The sequence below is a fragment of the Stegodyphus dumicola genome, chromosome 8 (assembly GCF_044657685.1).
Source record: "Stegodyphus dumicola isolate Sdum_Otavi_A_Nest chromosome 8, ASM4465768v1".
Classification (NCBI taxonomy): domain Eukaryota; kingdom Metazoa; phylum Arthropoda; class Arachnida; order Araneae; family Eresidae; genus Stegodyphus; species Stegodyphus dumicola.
Window position 1 is genome coordinate 65,691,191 of NC_140775.1, and position 16,707 is coordinate 65,707,897.

The 16,707-nt window shown below is 31.7% G+C and overlaps 1 protein-coding gene across 7 annotated transcripts in view; it reads left to right on the forward strand.

The window, feature by feature from the left end:
• The window catches only part of LOC118196169 (irregular chiasm C-roughest protein-like), a 396,134-nt gene that overhangs the window by 227,166 nt on the left and 152,261 nt on the right, over positions 1–16,707 (forward strand). For all 7 annotated transcript variants that reach the window (XR_015042598.1, XR_015042596.1, XR_015042597.1 and 4 more), the window contains exon 2: positions 7,317–7,625. Coding sequence is in view for 4 of the 7 variants with exons in the window: in XM_085821918.1 (XP_085678044.1) it covers positions 7,317–7,625 (309 nt within the window). In the remaining 3 variants the exon portion in view is untranslated. The remainder of the gene's footprint in view (positions 1–7,316; positions 7,626–16,707) is intronic.

Below are 16,707 nucleotides of genomic sequence, written 5' to 3' on the forward strand. Positions count from 1 at the left end.
TAAACTGATTATACGAGCAAAACTGACTGCTTCTTATTTCAACTAATAAATGCATCTCAGGTATTTTTCTATTTACTAATTTTTTCATGCACTTCGTATACTCAACGAAAGGAATATTTATCTTATATGGATTAGTGCGGCCAATTAAAAACATCACTGATTTTCTTCTCTATTAGGGAGAAATACATTACGTGTGCATAAAAATAGAAAGAAGTAAATCATAAAAACGTGAGACCTAGTTGGTCAAAAATTGCGCGTTGAGTTGCAAAATGTGCATAAAATATGTACATATAGTTTATTTATGACTACAAACATGCGTTTCAAACTTCCATTTGAAATTCCAGTTATCAATGTGTCTGCTTTTATCTTCAAAACTATGAAATAAGACATATTCATAAGACTTCATCTTTCTTATTCTGCGTTCTGAAATAAACTATTTCTGCTGTGAAGGAAATATGAGTAAGAAATTCCTTTACTCTTTCTCTTCTAAATTAGGGTAATTTATTACAAGTAGCTCAAATATTTATATTCTGCAGAAACGAGGTTATATTTTATTCGGCAGAATATCTCGTAACTAATATCAATACACGAGCTGGTGAACTGAAAATTTGCATGTTGTTTTAAACACATTTGTCTAGACAGAAAGTAGACAATGATCTATGACTGGCATGAAAAGTTTAGATGCGGGAAATTTTAAATTTGAGCTTTTTCTTGTAAAGGTCCGTAAAAACCCTGAACGTACTTTCGTAAGACCATGGTTTCGTATTCCTGTTTTAGTCTTTTCCTTAATTACTGCTTTTATGCATACTTTTCTACTACCTGCAATATACATTCTCTTTTACTGCCATGCAGGATGAGAAAGTGTTTAAAAAAGAAATCTGCAGGCTTTATTTCTTCAGGCACTTCAGGCGTTAATCCTAGACATGTACTTCCTTTCACAAACTCAAAATAAAATAAAGAATTTTTAGAAAAGGAAAGAATAGTTTAAAATTCAGTATTCGGAAGGGAAGGCTTCTTAAGCATGAGACGTAAATTTATGTAGGAAATATATTTTGTATAACTAGTAAAATTATTCTAGTCCGTAAAATTTTCATTACTACTTAATAAATTTAATAAAAAATAATTCTATGTTTTTACCGGAGCAATTCTTAGAGATACTACGGAATGAATTTACTGACTTATATATCTTCTATGTGTTGATTACTAAATTATTTCGAGTAGATTTTGATCAACTTCATATGATAATTTAAAGAAGGGCGCTTATTTTTGGCAACCCATGATTCCGTATTAGCAGTTGTACGTAGCTTTCTACATGAAATTATTAATTATTATATATTCTTGAGTTTTGCACGTAAAGGTATAAAACATTTTGGATGTAGCTTGTAGAGTCATTAGATTATAAGGCATGCGGAAAAGAAAGTTGGAAGTACTTTATATACTCCCCCTTTTAAAGGCAGATTGAGGATGAAGGAACCTAATCGCTATATCTCTGGTGATAACGAATTATCATCCACCGCCTTTTTAGTTAGGGCACAGCTGTAGAATTATTTAGAACTCTTTCGATGTCGGGAAACTGTAGAAATCCCAATGCCCTTGCCTGTATTCGAGATCCGGACTCCCTGATTATGTGTCAAGCTTGCTTCCAGGTACACCACGAAGGCATGCGTAAAGGAAGGAGGAAATACAATACAAATGTATTAAAAGGCAATGAAAGCATTGTGATTGAATCGTATGCTTAAAGGAAATTAAATTAAAAGTAATTTTTCACATATACAAACTCCCCACTATTAAAATGATTATTATACTATTCTACGTTACATTTCAGAAATTTTATACTTGAAATCTATGTTCAATAGTTTAGGAAATAAAACTTGTATCCAGCTATTTTGAGAACCTGTATATGAGAAGATATTTACTTACGTATACCTTAAAAAAATTACGCACTGCATTTTTGTCTTTAACAAATTTCTTATTATTGGCAATTTTTTAAATATCTCTTCTTATATCGATATTTTAATTTGTATCCATATTTGTAATATTTATGTCTATTTTCTGTGTAAATATCTGACAGCTATTTTTTACTTTTATACTGACGAACGCATTTACGACATGTATGTTTATGACACCATCCTTTCGGAGCAAATATATACGTAGTATATAATGCACAAAAACTTATAACAGCTATCATTTATGATAATGTAAATTAAATAAAGAATAACAGGAATTATTTTAGATTTGTTTTACCTAAAAATGCTTTGCGCTAGATAGCCAGAATCTGAAATATTGGTAAATTTTGCGAACAATGAAGAAGTTGTAGATAATTCGAGGTGCAAAATTTAATTTGATAACTTATTTTTAAATAAGTAGTGTTTATTAAGTTAACCAAATCGAAGCAAGAACTTAATGTAAATCTTGTAGTTTTAAGAAAGAAAATAGTTTTTTTATTTACTAAGTTCTTACATTTTCATCTATTCCATGCGACTTCAAAATAATAACATATTGAAAGTTTATATCTATTTCCTGATTCATTGTTATAATTTCTACAAGTACAAGTTTTTCATTTGATTCATATCTCCCTTTTAAGTATCTATGATCGATTATTTTTAAAATGAAACACTGTGCAAAATATTTGGAAATCACGAGCATACAAGATAAAATATTCGACGTGTACGAATTTGGCCTCCATTTACCCCAAGTAAGCGAATTTGGCCTCCATTTACACCCAGTTGTTAAAATCTAAACAAACTTCCAAATTTTGGTCACATTATTTATTCTTATAATTAAGAATGCTACAGCTGCCCTCCAGAAAATATTAGTAAAAGTTTCTTAATACTTATTTTATGTTTAACAAACTAAATGCGTTAAGGAACGTAATCTTGCTGCATGAAAAATTGGTAAGGGGTCCTTGCTTAACACCACTTGTTTTAGCATTTGTCGAAAATAGCTGTAAAGCTTAGCTTCAACAAAATTCGAAATGAATACCTTATCTAGAGAAGAGCGTACTATCGGTATGCCACATGAATTTGTAGTCAGCCTACATCTACTTTGATATCCGTAGACTGATATCCGTACAACCTCATTTAATATCTCATAATAGAGGCGTAGTACTGTGACTACCCACCTGATCGCTATAGTAGTTAATGATGCTGACAGCCATACCGATGGGCCTGGGTTCAAATAACGGAGAAGGTATAGATATTTGTAAGTTTTTACTGTCTGTACAGCATGGGGACACTCAAAATACTCGCAGGCCGAAATTCCTCTTGAGTGTTTTGAAGGTAGAGCACTTCGAACCCTCCATCAAAACTGGGCTGGGTATGTAGTAAGGTGGGCTAATAACTGCACAACCAATGATGAAATTCTGGTATCTTGTCCACTTTTACCTATAGTAGTGAGTATTTCTAGAATAAAAAACAAATCTTAAAGTTAAACAAGTTCTATCGTTCAAATTTAATGTTTTAGAAGTGAATTTATCATCAGTATTATTCTGGCGATAACCAATAAACACAAATTTCAAGTAGTGATATTTTGTGCTTGTTTCCTTTAAGTTAAAATAAACACAAAATATCATTAGAATAGTAAGAGGTGTAGTTATCTAAAACCGAAAACAAAAATTAGATTTATTCTCTTCTTTTTAAATACCTTAGTCAATCTAATTAGATCTCACATTCACTAAAGCCGGAGAGGTTTGTGATACTTACCTTGTGATATCTGTGTCATTTTACCTCAAGAAGCACGGATACACAAATAGTATGCTTTAATAGCTCTTGCACAACATAGCCTTTTAATTTCTTTATAGCCCTGTCTCTTTATCTAAAGGCACGTTTTTTATATAAGTTGGGTTCTGTTTGTCCTATACCTCCTTCTTACGCCACAAAGTAATCTTAGTATTATTCAATCTTAGTAAGATTTATTCAAATTCAGTGTATTTATAACTTCATTTAAATGAAAGGGCTTCCATTCTGGTTTGTATAGCTCTTCAATTGCTTTAGTTTGAAATTAAACAGAAGACCAAGATATACTAATCTATGTTTAATTAAATCATATTTGAACTAACATCACTTTGATATCAATAAACACCTCCTTTTATTTTATTTTCGCACTAATTTTTCTTACAAAATACCATGATTTCTCAAAAAAGGATTTTCACCGATTGACCAAAAACTATTCGTCGGGAATGGCCGAACCAGTTAATCATTCGGCCGTTTTATCACAGGTAGCTTTTCTAAACTTTCTTTTTTTTTTCTGTCCCGCAGATTAACACCTATATTAAACTCGTGAGAAGGGGGATAGACAGGCACAAACATCCATGCTTTCAATGGAATTCGAAAAGGGCCCAAAACTATGGCACCATCAACTGCAATACCAAACAAAGCGTCTCGACGAAAGAATGAGATATGTGATATTATCCTCTAATTCAGAGTTTCTTAAATTGTGGATCGCCATTCCCATGGGGGTCGCGGGACCTGTAGCAGAGGACCGCCAAAATTTTATCAGTATTGATATTTCTTTAACTTATTATAATAATTTTACAATTACTAAATATTTTTACATAATATATCTGGAAATAGATAATGATTTGATATTACAGACAAAGAAAAAACAAAAACGTTTCGACGCATTCTTTTTATAATATACACGTTCATTTTACTTATTTTGCACGTGACGCTGTTATTTCGTTTGTTACTTACTTAAAATTTGCACATTGTTCTATGTCTTAAAATTACAATTTAAAGTTATTGACTTAAAACTGCAATAGTGTATTACAGTTCAAGTGAAAACAGTTGACGGTTTCATTCACGCGTGTGTCGGATTTACGCAATGTTTATGGGATCCCACAAAATTTTTGTAAATATAATGGGGGTCCAGGAGTCGCGAAAAAAAATCTCAGTGATAAAAAGGGGTCGCGAGTGAAAAAAGTTTAAGAAGCCCTGCTCTTATTAATTGCTACAAAATTAATGACATACATTTATAACTAATCAAATAATTCTTATCAGAGTCAACGCAACACCTGCTTAAAGGGGGGAGGGACTTGCATGTGATTTATAATTACTTAAGTTCTCTGATAACCATTCATCGCAAGAGCAGAAACATATACTTACGAAATCTCATAAGCACGACAATCTTTAAATATTTTAAACATATTATTCGTAGAAATTCTGTGAGGTTAACTGAGCTTCGTAAAAAGCATAAGCTTATATTTTAGCAATAATATTCTGTACCAGTGCTGAAATCCAATTCCCAGAATAGCATGAGTATGCATTAATCTTTACTCATTCATGTAGAAAATCCGTAAAGATTTTATCTTTAAGTTGATTAGAAATCTGCAATTAAGAACTTGCCTGAAAGTTTGATGGGAAATCGTTCTTTTGCAAGTAAAATCTAATGACATATGAAAACGCTTATAAGCATACCCAAGGTTAAGATGTTAATTTCCAGTCACGCCAGGAGCAATAGTAGTAGTATTAATATACGTATTTTACTTATGAGATCATATCATTTATTTTAATTTTAGAAATTTATCCCGCTTCGTGTAGCCACTGTAGCCTTTCATCATGCATTTTTATACTTATTTATATTCCTTTATAAAGTTTTTAGAAATATTTAATTAATTTATCATATTTTCTAGTAATTTTTATAATTATGAACATCAAAGCATATTTCGCATTTGTGTGAGCTTGCTCGAATAATCTAAATTAAAACTTTTAATCTACAGTAAATTAATTTTCCATTAAAATTTATTTTCCCGTTGTATACATTAAAACATATACAGACAATTGTAACTTCTACAGATATTATTTAAAAATATTGTTTGAAAGCAAAAAGATTTTTGAAAGACTTTTTACATAGCTAACATGAAGGCTACTAGCGGGTTAGGCAAAGTTTCCTAAAGTGGACTCTACCACCCACAATGCGGGAGTTGAGGAGAAGTCGGGGCAGAAGGGCTTAATTAGTCTTGCAGACAATAAAAAAAATTCAGGGGCAAGTCGACAAGAAGATAGCACTTGAGACAAATATTTACCTTTTAAAAATCAAACGAAGACCTGTCAATAGATCCATTGTATGTTAATTCAAGTCATATTCATTAAAATAGATTTTATTCCAGGAAAAAAATACAAACACATGTTACGGCTTATCTTAAAGATGTTAAAATTATTAATGCAAGATCATAAATATTTGTGATGCCATCCAAAATGTCCCAATAGTATGTGCATTCAGTTTGACGCAAATTCTTGCAAAATCATCAGGCATGAAAAGCAAAAATCTAGTTTCATAGAATTAACTGTGTGATGGTCTTTTATTAGTTAATAATATGTTTTCAAATTTTTGAAACAAAATTCTAATAAATAGTTCAGTGCAGAACAAAATGCAAAGTATAACTACTTGAAAACTTCAGTATATGTTCAGCAAGTGCCTATAAATCGAATTCAAAAATGTTGCGAGAATGCTGGGAAAACTTGAAGGAGACTTTGAAAGATAAAGCTGTTAAAAGCGAGCGGTGAATAAAAATTACCTATTTTGGGAAAGAAGTTTAGTTTGCACTTTTTTAACCAGTTAGCTACTAATTATCTAGACTTCTATCATTTTCATTATACAAAGGTGTAATAATAAATGGGTGGTTTCATCAATAACCCAGCCCTACACCTTCGGAGTCTAGCAGCAGAAGAGACAGAAAACCGGTTGTAGTGAACAATCTCGCTCTATCATTGAGCGATCGCGGTGAACAAACTTGATGTTGAATAAATGTGGAGGCCTGCCTGCACAAAAGTATAACTCATTGCAAAAATTTTTTCCCGTATTTGGAAATCCTGTGAAAGCCTGCAAAACATGCTATGCATTCTTACAGAATAGGGATTATGTGATTTATATATTTAGCTGCCTTTGATTAGCAAATAATCCCTTTTCATTTTCATCCCATCGGTGTTATTACTTGTTAATAGAAATCTTAAAAATGTCGTAATTAACACGACTTTTAATATCACGTTTTGGATAATAAACGTTCTTTTCAGACATATTTTATCACTTATCAATTAAAAAATGTCATATGCATTCTCTTTTTCCATATGGAACCTAGGTAATCATTTTCATTTTATTTGGTAGTCAGTGTATTAATAAATCAGTTTTAAAAATTTAATTGCTTTCGAATTTCGGAATAAATGAAAACATTTCCACTTGTCTATTAATATATATATATATATATATACAGAACTATTTCATTGTATATATACAGAGGTATTTCGTTTTCTTGTTATGTTGAAGAGCATAAAAGTATGTGTTATGTCCAAATACGTAATCAGGTCATTTCGATTTTTTAGGAGCTTTTTCGGTTCAAGTGTTCGAAACCCTGCCTCAAGATCGGGAAGTGAATCCCGGAGAACTCATTGTCATACCCTGCAAAGTTCAAAATCGGAAAGGTGAATGTGCATGGCTTAAAGATGGTGTGGTCGTTGGGAAGATTCCAGGAAAATATACCTTCGAAAGAGAGCCAGGTGATGGCGACTGTGGCATCACCATTGCCAACACACAACTCGAAGATGACGATGGGCTGTGGCAATGTCAGGTGACTCAAGGCACGGTACAAGATCCAACGCTATTCTCTCCAGAAGTGAAACTGACTGTAAGAGGTAATTGCAGCGCTCTATTCATCCCCAATAATTTGGCAGACTAATAATAATTCATTTCCAATAATAGTAATTTTGAATATGTTAAGTACACCAATTTTTTTCTGATAGGTAAGAACTGGTGATTTTGGCTATATCTTGTTTAAAAACTCACGCTGTTGTGCAATTTTGTTGCAGATAGAGTGCAAATCAAATACACGGCAATCTCATTTTTCCGAATGAAAGAATGATGCAAAATAAGTATATTTGTATTCGTATTTTACTGACAGGTGAATCTAAAACAACTTAAACACATGTATTGTTACTATTTTGTTTTCGGCTCATTGCATTATTTCTTTGTTTTCCAAAGCGCAGTGATGGCACAACTTGGTACATCCCTTATTATTTTAATCAATGCAAAGTACTTTGAGGTATTGTCTTTATACCAGCCTACAATAAGATTATTATATTATTATTTTTCCAGCTAATGAAAATGCAATTTTCACAAAGTTAAGAAAACTCTTTACGTCATGTTTCATATCCTTCTCTAATTATCCGAAATTTTTAATGCAAATGAGAAGAAAATTCTTTAGTTGCTTTTTTAGATTATACTGGAATCATTTTCAAAGTATGTTTATGCAATGCGAAAAGATGAGATATTCTCAATTTGTCAACTCATGAATTAATTAAGTTAATGTTATGGTAATACAAAATAATAATAACTAGGATGATGTTACGAGATGGTACAATTGCTCAAAAAAAATATGCCAAATTTCAAAATGCGAAAATATGTAAATTCGTGTATATCTTAGAAAATTTTGATTAAACCACTCTAATGTTTTGCAGGTATGCTTAGAACTACTGTTCTATTTTAAGATGCTTAGAACTACTGTTCTATTTTAAGATGATGGTAAAAATTTTATAGGTTATAATTAAAAATATTTTTTGAAAAATTAATAAAATTATTTAAAAATATCAATTTTAAAAACAAAACACGAAAATGGGTGAATTTTATTTTAACCTAAATTTCGAAATGTGAAAGAAAAAATCAAAAACGTTTAATAAAAAAAGAGATATTAATAAATATATGCCAATTCAATTAACACTGAGGACCTAAAATTTTGAAAGCTAATTTTTTAAAAACTACTCGTACGATTTTTACAACACTTTGCAGTCTGGCATAATTTGAGTCGTAAAATCGAAATATCGAAAAAACTTGGCATGTTGTTTCAGAAAAAGTCCTTTTATGTCAAAATACCTATGTTAGAATAGAGCTGTATATAAATCCAATATATATCCTAAGTCGCGCTTTCGAGACATAAAGAACGCGATTTGAATTTTGTCAATCGGCTGAGTAGTACGGGAGATTTAGAACTGTTCCATTTTTCCCCCACAGTATACATGCTGAGGAAAGGCCTCCCTGTAAGTATACTAATTATCTCTGTATATTTAGTATACCTACAGGGAGGTATACTAAATATCTCTGACCGAATTTTGAGGGATAACACTCCGAAGCTTTATCCAAGGATCTCCCATCTCACTTCTGAGAGGTATTTTGAATCCCCTTTGGCCGCACAGATAATAAACACTTTCAAACATCATGGTTCCCCGGAATTCGAACTCGTTCTGATTGATACGGAAGTCAGCTTCATTTATTACTATACCGGGTGCCCAACACCCTGCATATCACAAACGGTCACGATTCAAATTACGATATTCATCAAAATGAAGAGAAACACATCAATGTGAAATTTAAGAGCACGCCAAAAAACATTTGCCTTTATTTGGCATAGATTTTGAATAAATCTTTCTCTATTTCGAGAAGATCATACCTAGGTCCTTTTTTTTTTTTCAGAAAAGAAAAAACTTGCAACCTGGGTGAAGCAACAACATTTTCATACCGAAAGCAATGGATGGAACAAAACGTACACGAAAGTATTGTCATCTATCGAGGATGATAATACTGAAACGTGAAAGGCTAAAATACTTCAGTTCTGAAAATGTTAAAAGAACTAGATTGCTGTTAATGTCATTAACTAAGCAATAAATTTTGTGAATGTGTAACACTTTACTTTTGTTATCAATTTGGACCTAGTGTCCAAACTACGATTAAGTGTTGAAGATTTATTTGTTTCTCCTTTTCGATTTTTCAACATTCGAAAATACGAATCTTACGCAGAAAACTGGAACAAGATAGACTGCCGTTGCCAGATCACGCATTCTCTTTTCTTAAACCTAAACGAAAGAATTAAATTTAGGTTGGATAATTTATTACCGGAAGGCAAAAGAAGTTTATCAAGAGGACATTAAAGAAACCTGGCTGATATTCAAGATGCATACTGGAAAAAAAAAAAAAAACATGAAACTCTATACAACCATGAAGTTTGTCGTTACCGAGAAATCGAACCCGGAATAACCTGCCAATGTTTACGTAGCTTAGCCACATAGTGTTCTTGGGTCTAATTCGTGTCAGAAACAACGTCGTATCGTATAAATGAATTCTACTGATTAAAGGTATGCATCATATATGGCCCGACCAGATCTCAATTTTGATGCATTTAATCAATGAATTTTAGTTTTTGGCATTATTTAATTTCGTCAAGACGCCGTTAATGGCATTAATTACATTGCCTGAAATGATTGCATATTGTTAGATAAACACTTTAATACAGTAGGTTTAGAATTCCTAGAGTCACCCAACACTGTTGCAGTTTTTTGTTGGGTTCCTTAAATACCATTACATTATTGCATAATCTGGAAAAAAAGTCAGCTGCACTCGATAGCGTGTCACCACAAATGCCTTTCATATCTAAATATATAGTTAAGTTAAGGAATAATGACATTTAAGAACTTAGAGTGCAATTAGAAAAACTGGTATTGAAATGTCATGGAAACGTAAAATTAAGAGAGTTCTTGTATTTAGGAGAATCCATGTCATGGCTAAATTTAAAAAAAAATTGAGAATATTTTACACGTTTTTTTCCATTAATGAGAAACTAAAATATTCTATACCCAGCTAATGTTTTAACATTTATTCTATTAGCATTATTACGAAAATTATTCTTAATGCCTTAATTACTGAATTAATTTATTGGGTATAAATTTTAAAATAGCTTATGTCGTAAAAACTTCCCATAATATACTTTGCTATTTGGGGTAAACCCCTGGTTTTCTGTTGGTAAAACTGAATGGTTTTTCTTTTCTTCTCATCCTGTCTTTGGGGTGGAGGATGCATCAAAACTTTGATAGGAGAACGTGATACGTTTTCGGATGGGCGATAAGCCGATTTTTCGGACTGATCAGAAGAAAAAGAATAGGGGTGCGAAACACGTAGAATATGAATGATTAGATGCCGCGAATTCCTAGACCCAGATTTCTCTCTGAAACGTCTACGAAAGATATGAAGGTATTATCTGCAGGTGAGAAGTCGATGTGAATCTCCCATAGCGAAAGAATACCGTCTCTAACTCGATAGTAATATTGTGAAACAGCGTTTGAATTGGCCTTCGTAAAAAGGGGCTATGTAGTAAAATTCAGACTTTACTAGAGAAACGAAGAACAATTTCTTCTGGTAATATGCATGCGTAAAATTTTGCAAAAAGAACATAATTACTCCTTTAGTGTAAGATATGAAAAATATGTGCGATCAAAAGAATAAATACTGTAGTATTTCTATTAGATTTTTAAGACAGTAAACTTAAAGCCAGTTTTTAAGCAAAAATTCAACTTTGTTTTCTCTTTTTTGAGTTCAAATTATAATGGCACGAGTTCTAGCTAAGTTACGAATGTCTAAAGTTGGAAGAAGACAACAGATACAAAGAAGATACCTTTAAAACCTAGTCTAATATGAAATTATGGAAGAAACTGCAGTGAAAGTACATGTTAAGAAGTTTGAAGCAAGAATTACGTTTTACCTACTAAAACGTAATTGTGTAACCTAACGAAGAGAATAATAGATGATAAATCTTTAATTACCATAGAAATAGATGAGCAATTCTTAATTACAAGAAAGAATTAGGTAGTGCTACTCCACGGCTCTTAAAAGTTTATGTCATGTGGTATATTTCCAGCTATCCAAGAAGTCTTTTTATCTTATTACTGTGCTTGCACTGATAGGAAAAATTTCTGAAATTATTGTCTGTATTCGTCAACTATAAATAGTTTTTCCATACAAGACATTTAGTTTTATCTGTTTCTGTGCATTTTATTTAATTACTGGTCAATGAAGATTTTACTGGTAACAAACTGCCAGGTAAATACTGTAACTATTGTCCCGTGAGATCATTATTTGTAGAAACGTTATCCTATAAACCGCTTGGAGTAACAACATATTTCTCGGTTTTAGATCTTAAATTATTTGAACTTTGGATTTTAAGAAAGCGGTGGGGAGGGATTGCGTCAGTAGTTTTGAAAATGCCTCATTCAAAAATTTTAAAAATAAATTACACGAATACTTCAAGAACTTTAAGTTATTGTTACCTATCCTCGTGTCCAAGGGTAGTGTTATCGAACAGCCTCTAGAATAAGCAGGATTTGGAAGAGAATAAGCTTTTCCTTGGGAAAAGCTTCCGGTACCGTCGGTGACAGATTGACTTTGCCCAGCTCTATCCTTATTCGAGAACGCGCTGCGGGAAGTTGAATCCAAGGATTTCGCATCCCCATTTCCTACCACCAAACTTTTGAAAGGAAGTTTGGCTCGACATGTTCTAAATTTCCCTATATCACAAAGGATATTAGAGACTTACAACCGTCTCTGTGCCTTCTTTGAAAAGGGTATAAATTATTTAAATGCAAAACGTGAAAAGTAGTGTATCATTTATCTTTTCTTCATTAGCTGAATTTGTTTCACCTTTCATAGGTTATTTTTTATACTATTGTCGAGATTTTTATTCTTTGTTATCGAATATATCATAATATCCTGTAGCTGCCAGAGCAGTAAAGAGATTGTTGAAATTTGCTGTCGTACTTATAAAGACAATATATGAACTCATTTTATTTTTATTGATATTCTTATATCTCATCAAAGAGAGTCTAAGGTCAAATTTATTATTCATAGTTTTATCAAAAATTATTGTGGAGATGCAAGTTACTTTTAAAGTATTTAGGCCATCAGTTCTTAAAATTCAGTAGTATTTACTTGCCTCTTTACTTGAAAGCTCAGAACAAATTTTTCCTAGGAATTACTGCTATTAATAATATCTTAATAGTTGTTGAATAATTTTCAGCCACTTGAAGATCTTTAGTAGCATGTCTGTAACGTAGATCCGAAAGAAAGGTGTTTAGCTGGAGAATAAGTACATAACGTGAGTTAAAAGCCTTAGAATGTTCTGCGTGAAAGTTTTTTAAAGCACCAGAGTTAATATTATTTTGAAAACGTTAGTTTTGGCCACTTTACTTTTCAAATGTTGTCAATAAATATTATTGACATGTTTTAGTTTTAAAGAAATAGCGTATCGAATAAAAAAAGAATGCATGACAACACAAATGAAAGTGTGTCAGCACCAAATTATATCGATTTATATTACTTTTAAAGGAATAATGTAGCAAATATTAAAAAAATATGGAAATATTTAAACTTTACCGTGAATTCTTTAAACATGCGATATAAAATAGCTCTAATTTCCACGCGACAGTTTGTTGCCATCTGACGAAGAGTGGGATATTTAATTTTTCTTTTAAATTTAATCTGCTTGTTATTTATTGACATACTAAACGATTGAAATGCAATAAATGCAGTTCTTTATCTATTTAATTAATTAGTAGTTAGAGTTAATGTTTTCGGCAGCTCTTAGCGCCAGCGGATAGTTCTTTGAAACGCGAAACGGACAGCAGAAGTTATTCGACGTAAAAGTTACGCTCGAGAATTATAGCCCTTTTGGTCTGCAAAATGTATGGCAGCATTTTTTTGTTGGATCGGTAATTCTAAACACATGTTTTTTTTTTTTTTTTTTTTTTTTTTTTTTTTTTTTTTTTAATTTCGTGATTTTGCTGTTGAATTTTGTAATGCGACGAAGCTGATATTTAATAATAAAGTTGAAAAGACAAAAATCGCACTGTCACCAGGAGTGAGGCCAAAAGCAGATAGAGAACCAACAACCGCAATGAGAGCACAAAGAAAAACATTAACAAGCCTTCTCAAGCGACTTTAAAATCTGACATAATTCCGATTTTATGTATTAGCCCAAAGGGACGGTAGCCCAGACGGGCTATTAGCTTCGAGACGATATTTTTACTATAAATGTCACTAAAACGGCGTTGTTTCACTATAAATGTCCATTTTACTTTTCAAATTGTTGCCACCAAATGTTATTGCTCTGCATTATATTTTAAGAAATTAAATAATGAAGAATCTACATAATTGTGTATATGTTTCTCTCATTGTAAAAAAACGACGGTACGTAGAGCTATCAAATTTTGAATAATGTAATCTTCCACCCAAACATGGACACCTGGACAAATTCCGAATTTGTTTCGTTACTTATTTCGTGATTTGTAAAACTTTAACGAATTTTTTTATTAACAAACTGAACGCTTTCAAAGCGAGCAATAGCAACACTGTATGGTAAAAAACGTTTTTCCTCAAACGCGCGAGACTGCCTATCGGAAATTCTGAAAAGATACGCTGTTTTTAAATATTATGTGATATTGAATTGAATTTTATGTATCTTACGTGCGAAGAGTAGGATATATAATAAACAAAGGCAACACACAAAACGTTAAAAAAACGATGCGTAATATAAAATCTGAACGCTTTCAGATTTTATTTATTTATTTATCCTTATTTTTATTTTACTTATTTTAATTTTCCTTATTTAAATTTTTTATTTTATTTTTTTATTTTATATATGCTATATATGTATATATATAAAACATCATTAAAAGCCGTCGAGGTTTTCACTAAACTACGATTATTTGCATGAAATATAAAGGATAAGAAAAGAAAAGATGAATAATCGCTACATTATCATACATTTGCATCGTCGCTTACTCGTCTGCTCATTCATCTAGATGCGCATTAGAGTTACAGTTACTACTGCATGGCCATTTCTCATATATATAAATATCAGAATTTGCAAATTTGTCTTTCTTTACCACTTTCAGATTTTCGAAGAAAATCTGTTGCAGGATTATTTATTATATTATTTTTGATTATGCCAAAATGCTGTAAAGCTATCTGTCTAGGAGAATACGTTTTTGAAGGAACTTCTTTGGTTAAGTGACTCGTGTTTACATTACACATGGGAAAATCGACGAAACTTCCCATGCTGCCAGCCCTTTCGCAGGCAACGTTTTTGCAGTGGTGGAAAGCCATGGTGATGGCCATAGAAGCCATGAAAATAGATTTAAAAGTGAAAGCCATGGAAAGCCATGAAAATAGATTTAAACTTATTGTTTTTAATTCTAAGGAAATAAGTGTTTCAAAAGATTAATATATTAAAAGCCAAAACGTGTTCCTTCAAAACCATTGAAGAACGCAATGATTTTATTTTGTGAAAGTGTATACCAGGGTTTCTTAAACTTTTTGGTGTGGGGGACCCCATAATATTTATGAAATTTTTGTGGGCTCCCATAAGCATTGCAAAAATCCGACACAGGCGTGAGTGAAACTATTAGTTTGTTCATTTGTACTATAATATACTATTGTAGTTTTAGGTCATTTAATTTTTAAAGTAAAATGAACGTTTCTATTATAAAAAAATGCGTCGAAACATTTTCGATTTTTCTTTGTCTGATTTTCGGATACATTATATAAAAATATTTGGTAATTATAAAATTATTATAACAAGTTAAAGAAATATCAAAGCTGCTCAAGTACTTGGTGACCCCCCTACTGCAGGTCCCACGACCCCAACTAGGGTTGCGACCCACTGTTTAAGAAACTCTGGTGTACAGTACCCATTGAGTGTAGGAGTATTCGTTTAGTTTATCATAAAATGCTTTGATTTCCCTTTGCTTCACTTGTCATGGCTAATTGCCATTTTTGGCAGATGAAACATTACCCACTCTGCAGAAAAAAGCCGCAGATAACAACTTGGATTTACCTGTAAGACAACTGCATTACAATACTGACACATACCAAGTTTTTCTTTTAGTTGAGAAGCAATTCTTCATGAATCAGTAATGATTTTGTGGCAAATGAATTTAATTATCTTCGAACAGAATACATTGTGCATAATAAAAGAACTTTGGTACTTTGCTTTTCAAATATATTCTTAATTAGCTGAACAGGCATACAATTTTTAAAATACTGTTTACAACACATATAACTGCAAATAATATACACACGTAAAGAAAAACTGGAAAAAAAATCTGAATGTTTTCAGATTTTAAATTAGGTCCAAAGGGGCGTTTTTTTAACGTTTTGTGTGTTACCTTTATTTATTAAAGATCATTTTCTTTGCACTTAAACTATAAAATTCAGTTTAGCAGCAATGTTACAAAATGGTTTTTCAATGAGCATATCTTTAGAATTTCCAAAGCACAGTTTCGCGCGCTGGTGATAAAAAGGATTTTTTCCCCATAGAGTTATTTGCTTGCTTTTAAATCGTTGAGTTTGTTAATCAAAAATTAGTTAAAGTTTTACAAAATATGAAATAATAAAACAGTAATAAAAAAGTTCATAATTTCAAATTTGGGCTTTCAGATGCCCATATTCGCAGTAGGATTACGACATTCAGAATTGGATGGCTCTAGGTACCTTTGTTTTATCACAATGCGAGAAATATACGTACATTTATGCAGATTATTCATTATTTAATGATTTGAAAAGCGATACAGACATTTATAGTGAACCAACGCAAAACGAAAACAGTAGTCCTTCAGGGCCAAAGTTCCTTTGGACTAAAAATAATGCTTAACGAAAACTTAAAAAGTTATAAATCTTGAATAGAATAAAGCGAATCAACAGTCATTTATTACATAACTGTAATAAATTTACTAGACTATTTTTTAATATTTAGAGTTAATTTCTTCGTCACTATTAAGTAAACCGTGTAGATAATTATAAACAGCAAATTAATTACAATTACTTATGGGTCATAATAATAGATACTGCGGTTGGTGTTAACACAAACTCGTGGTAACGTAATTAATACAAAAAGGGAGA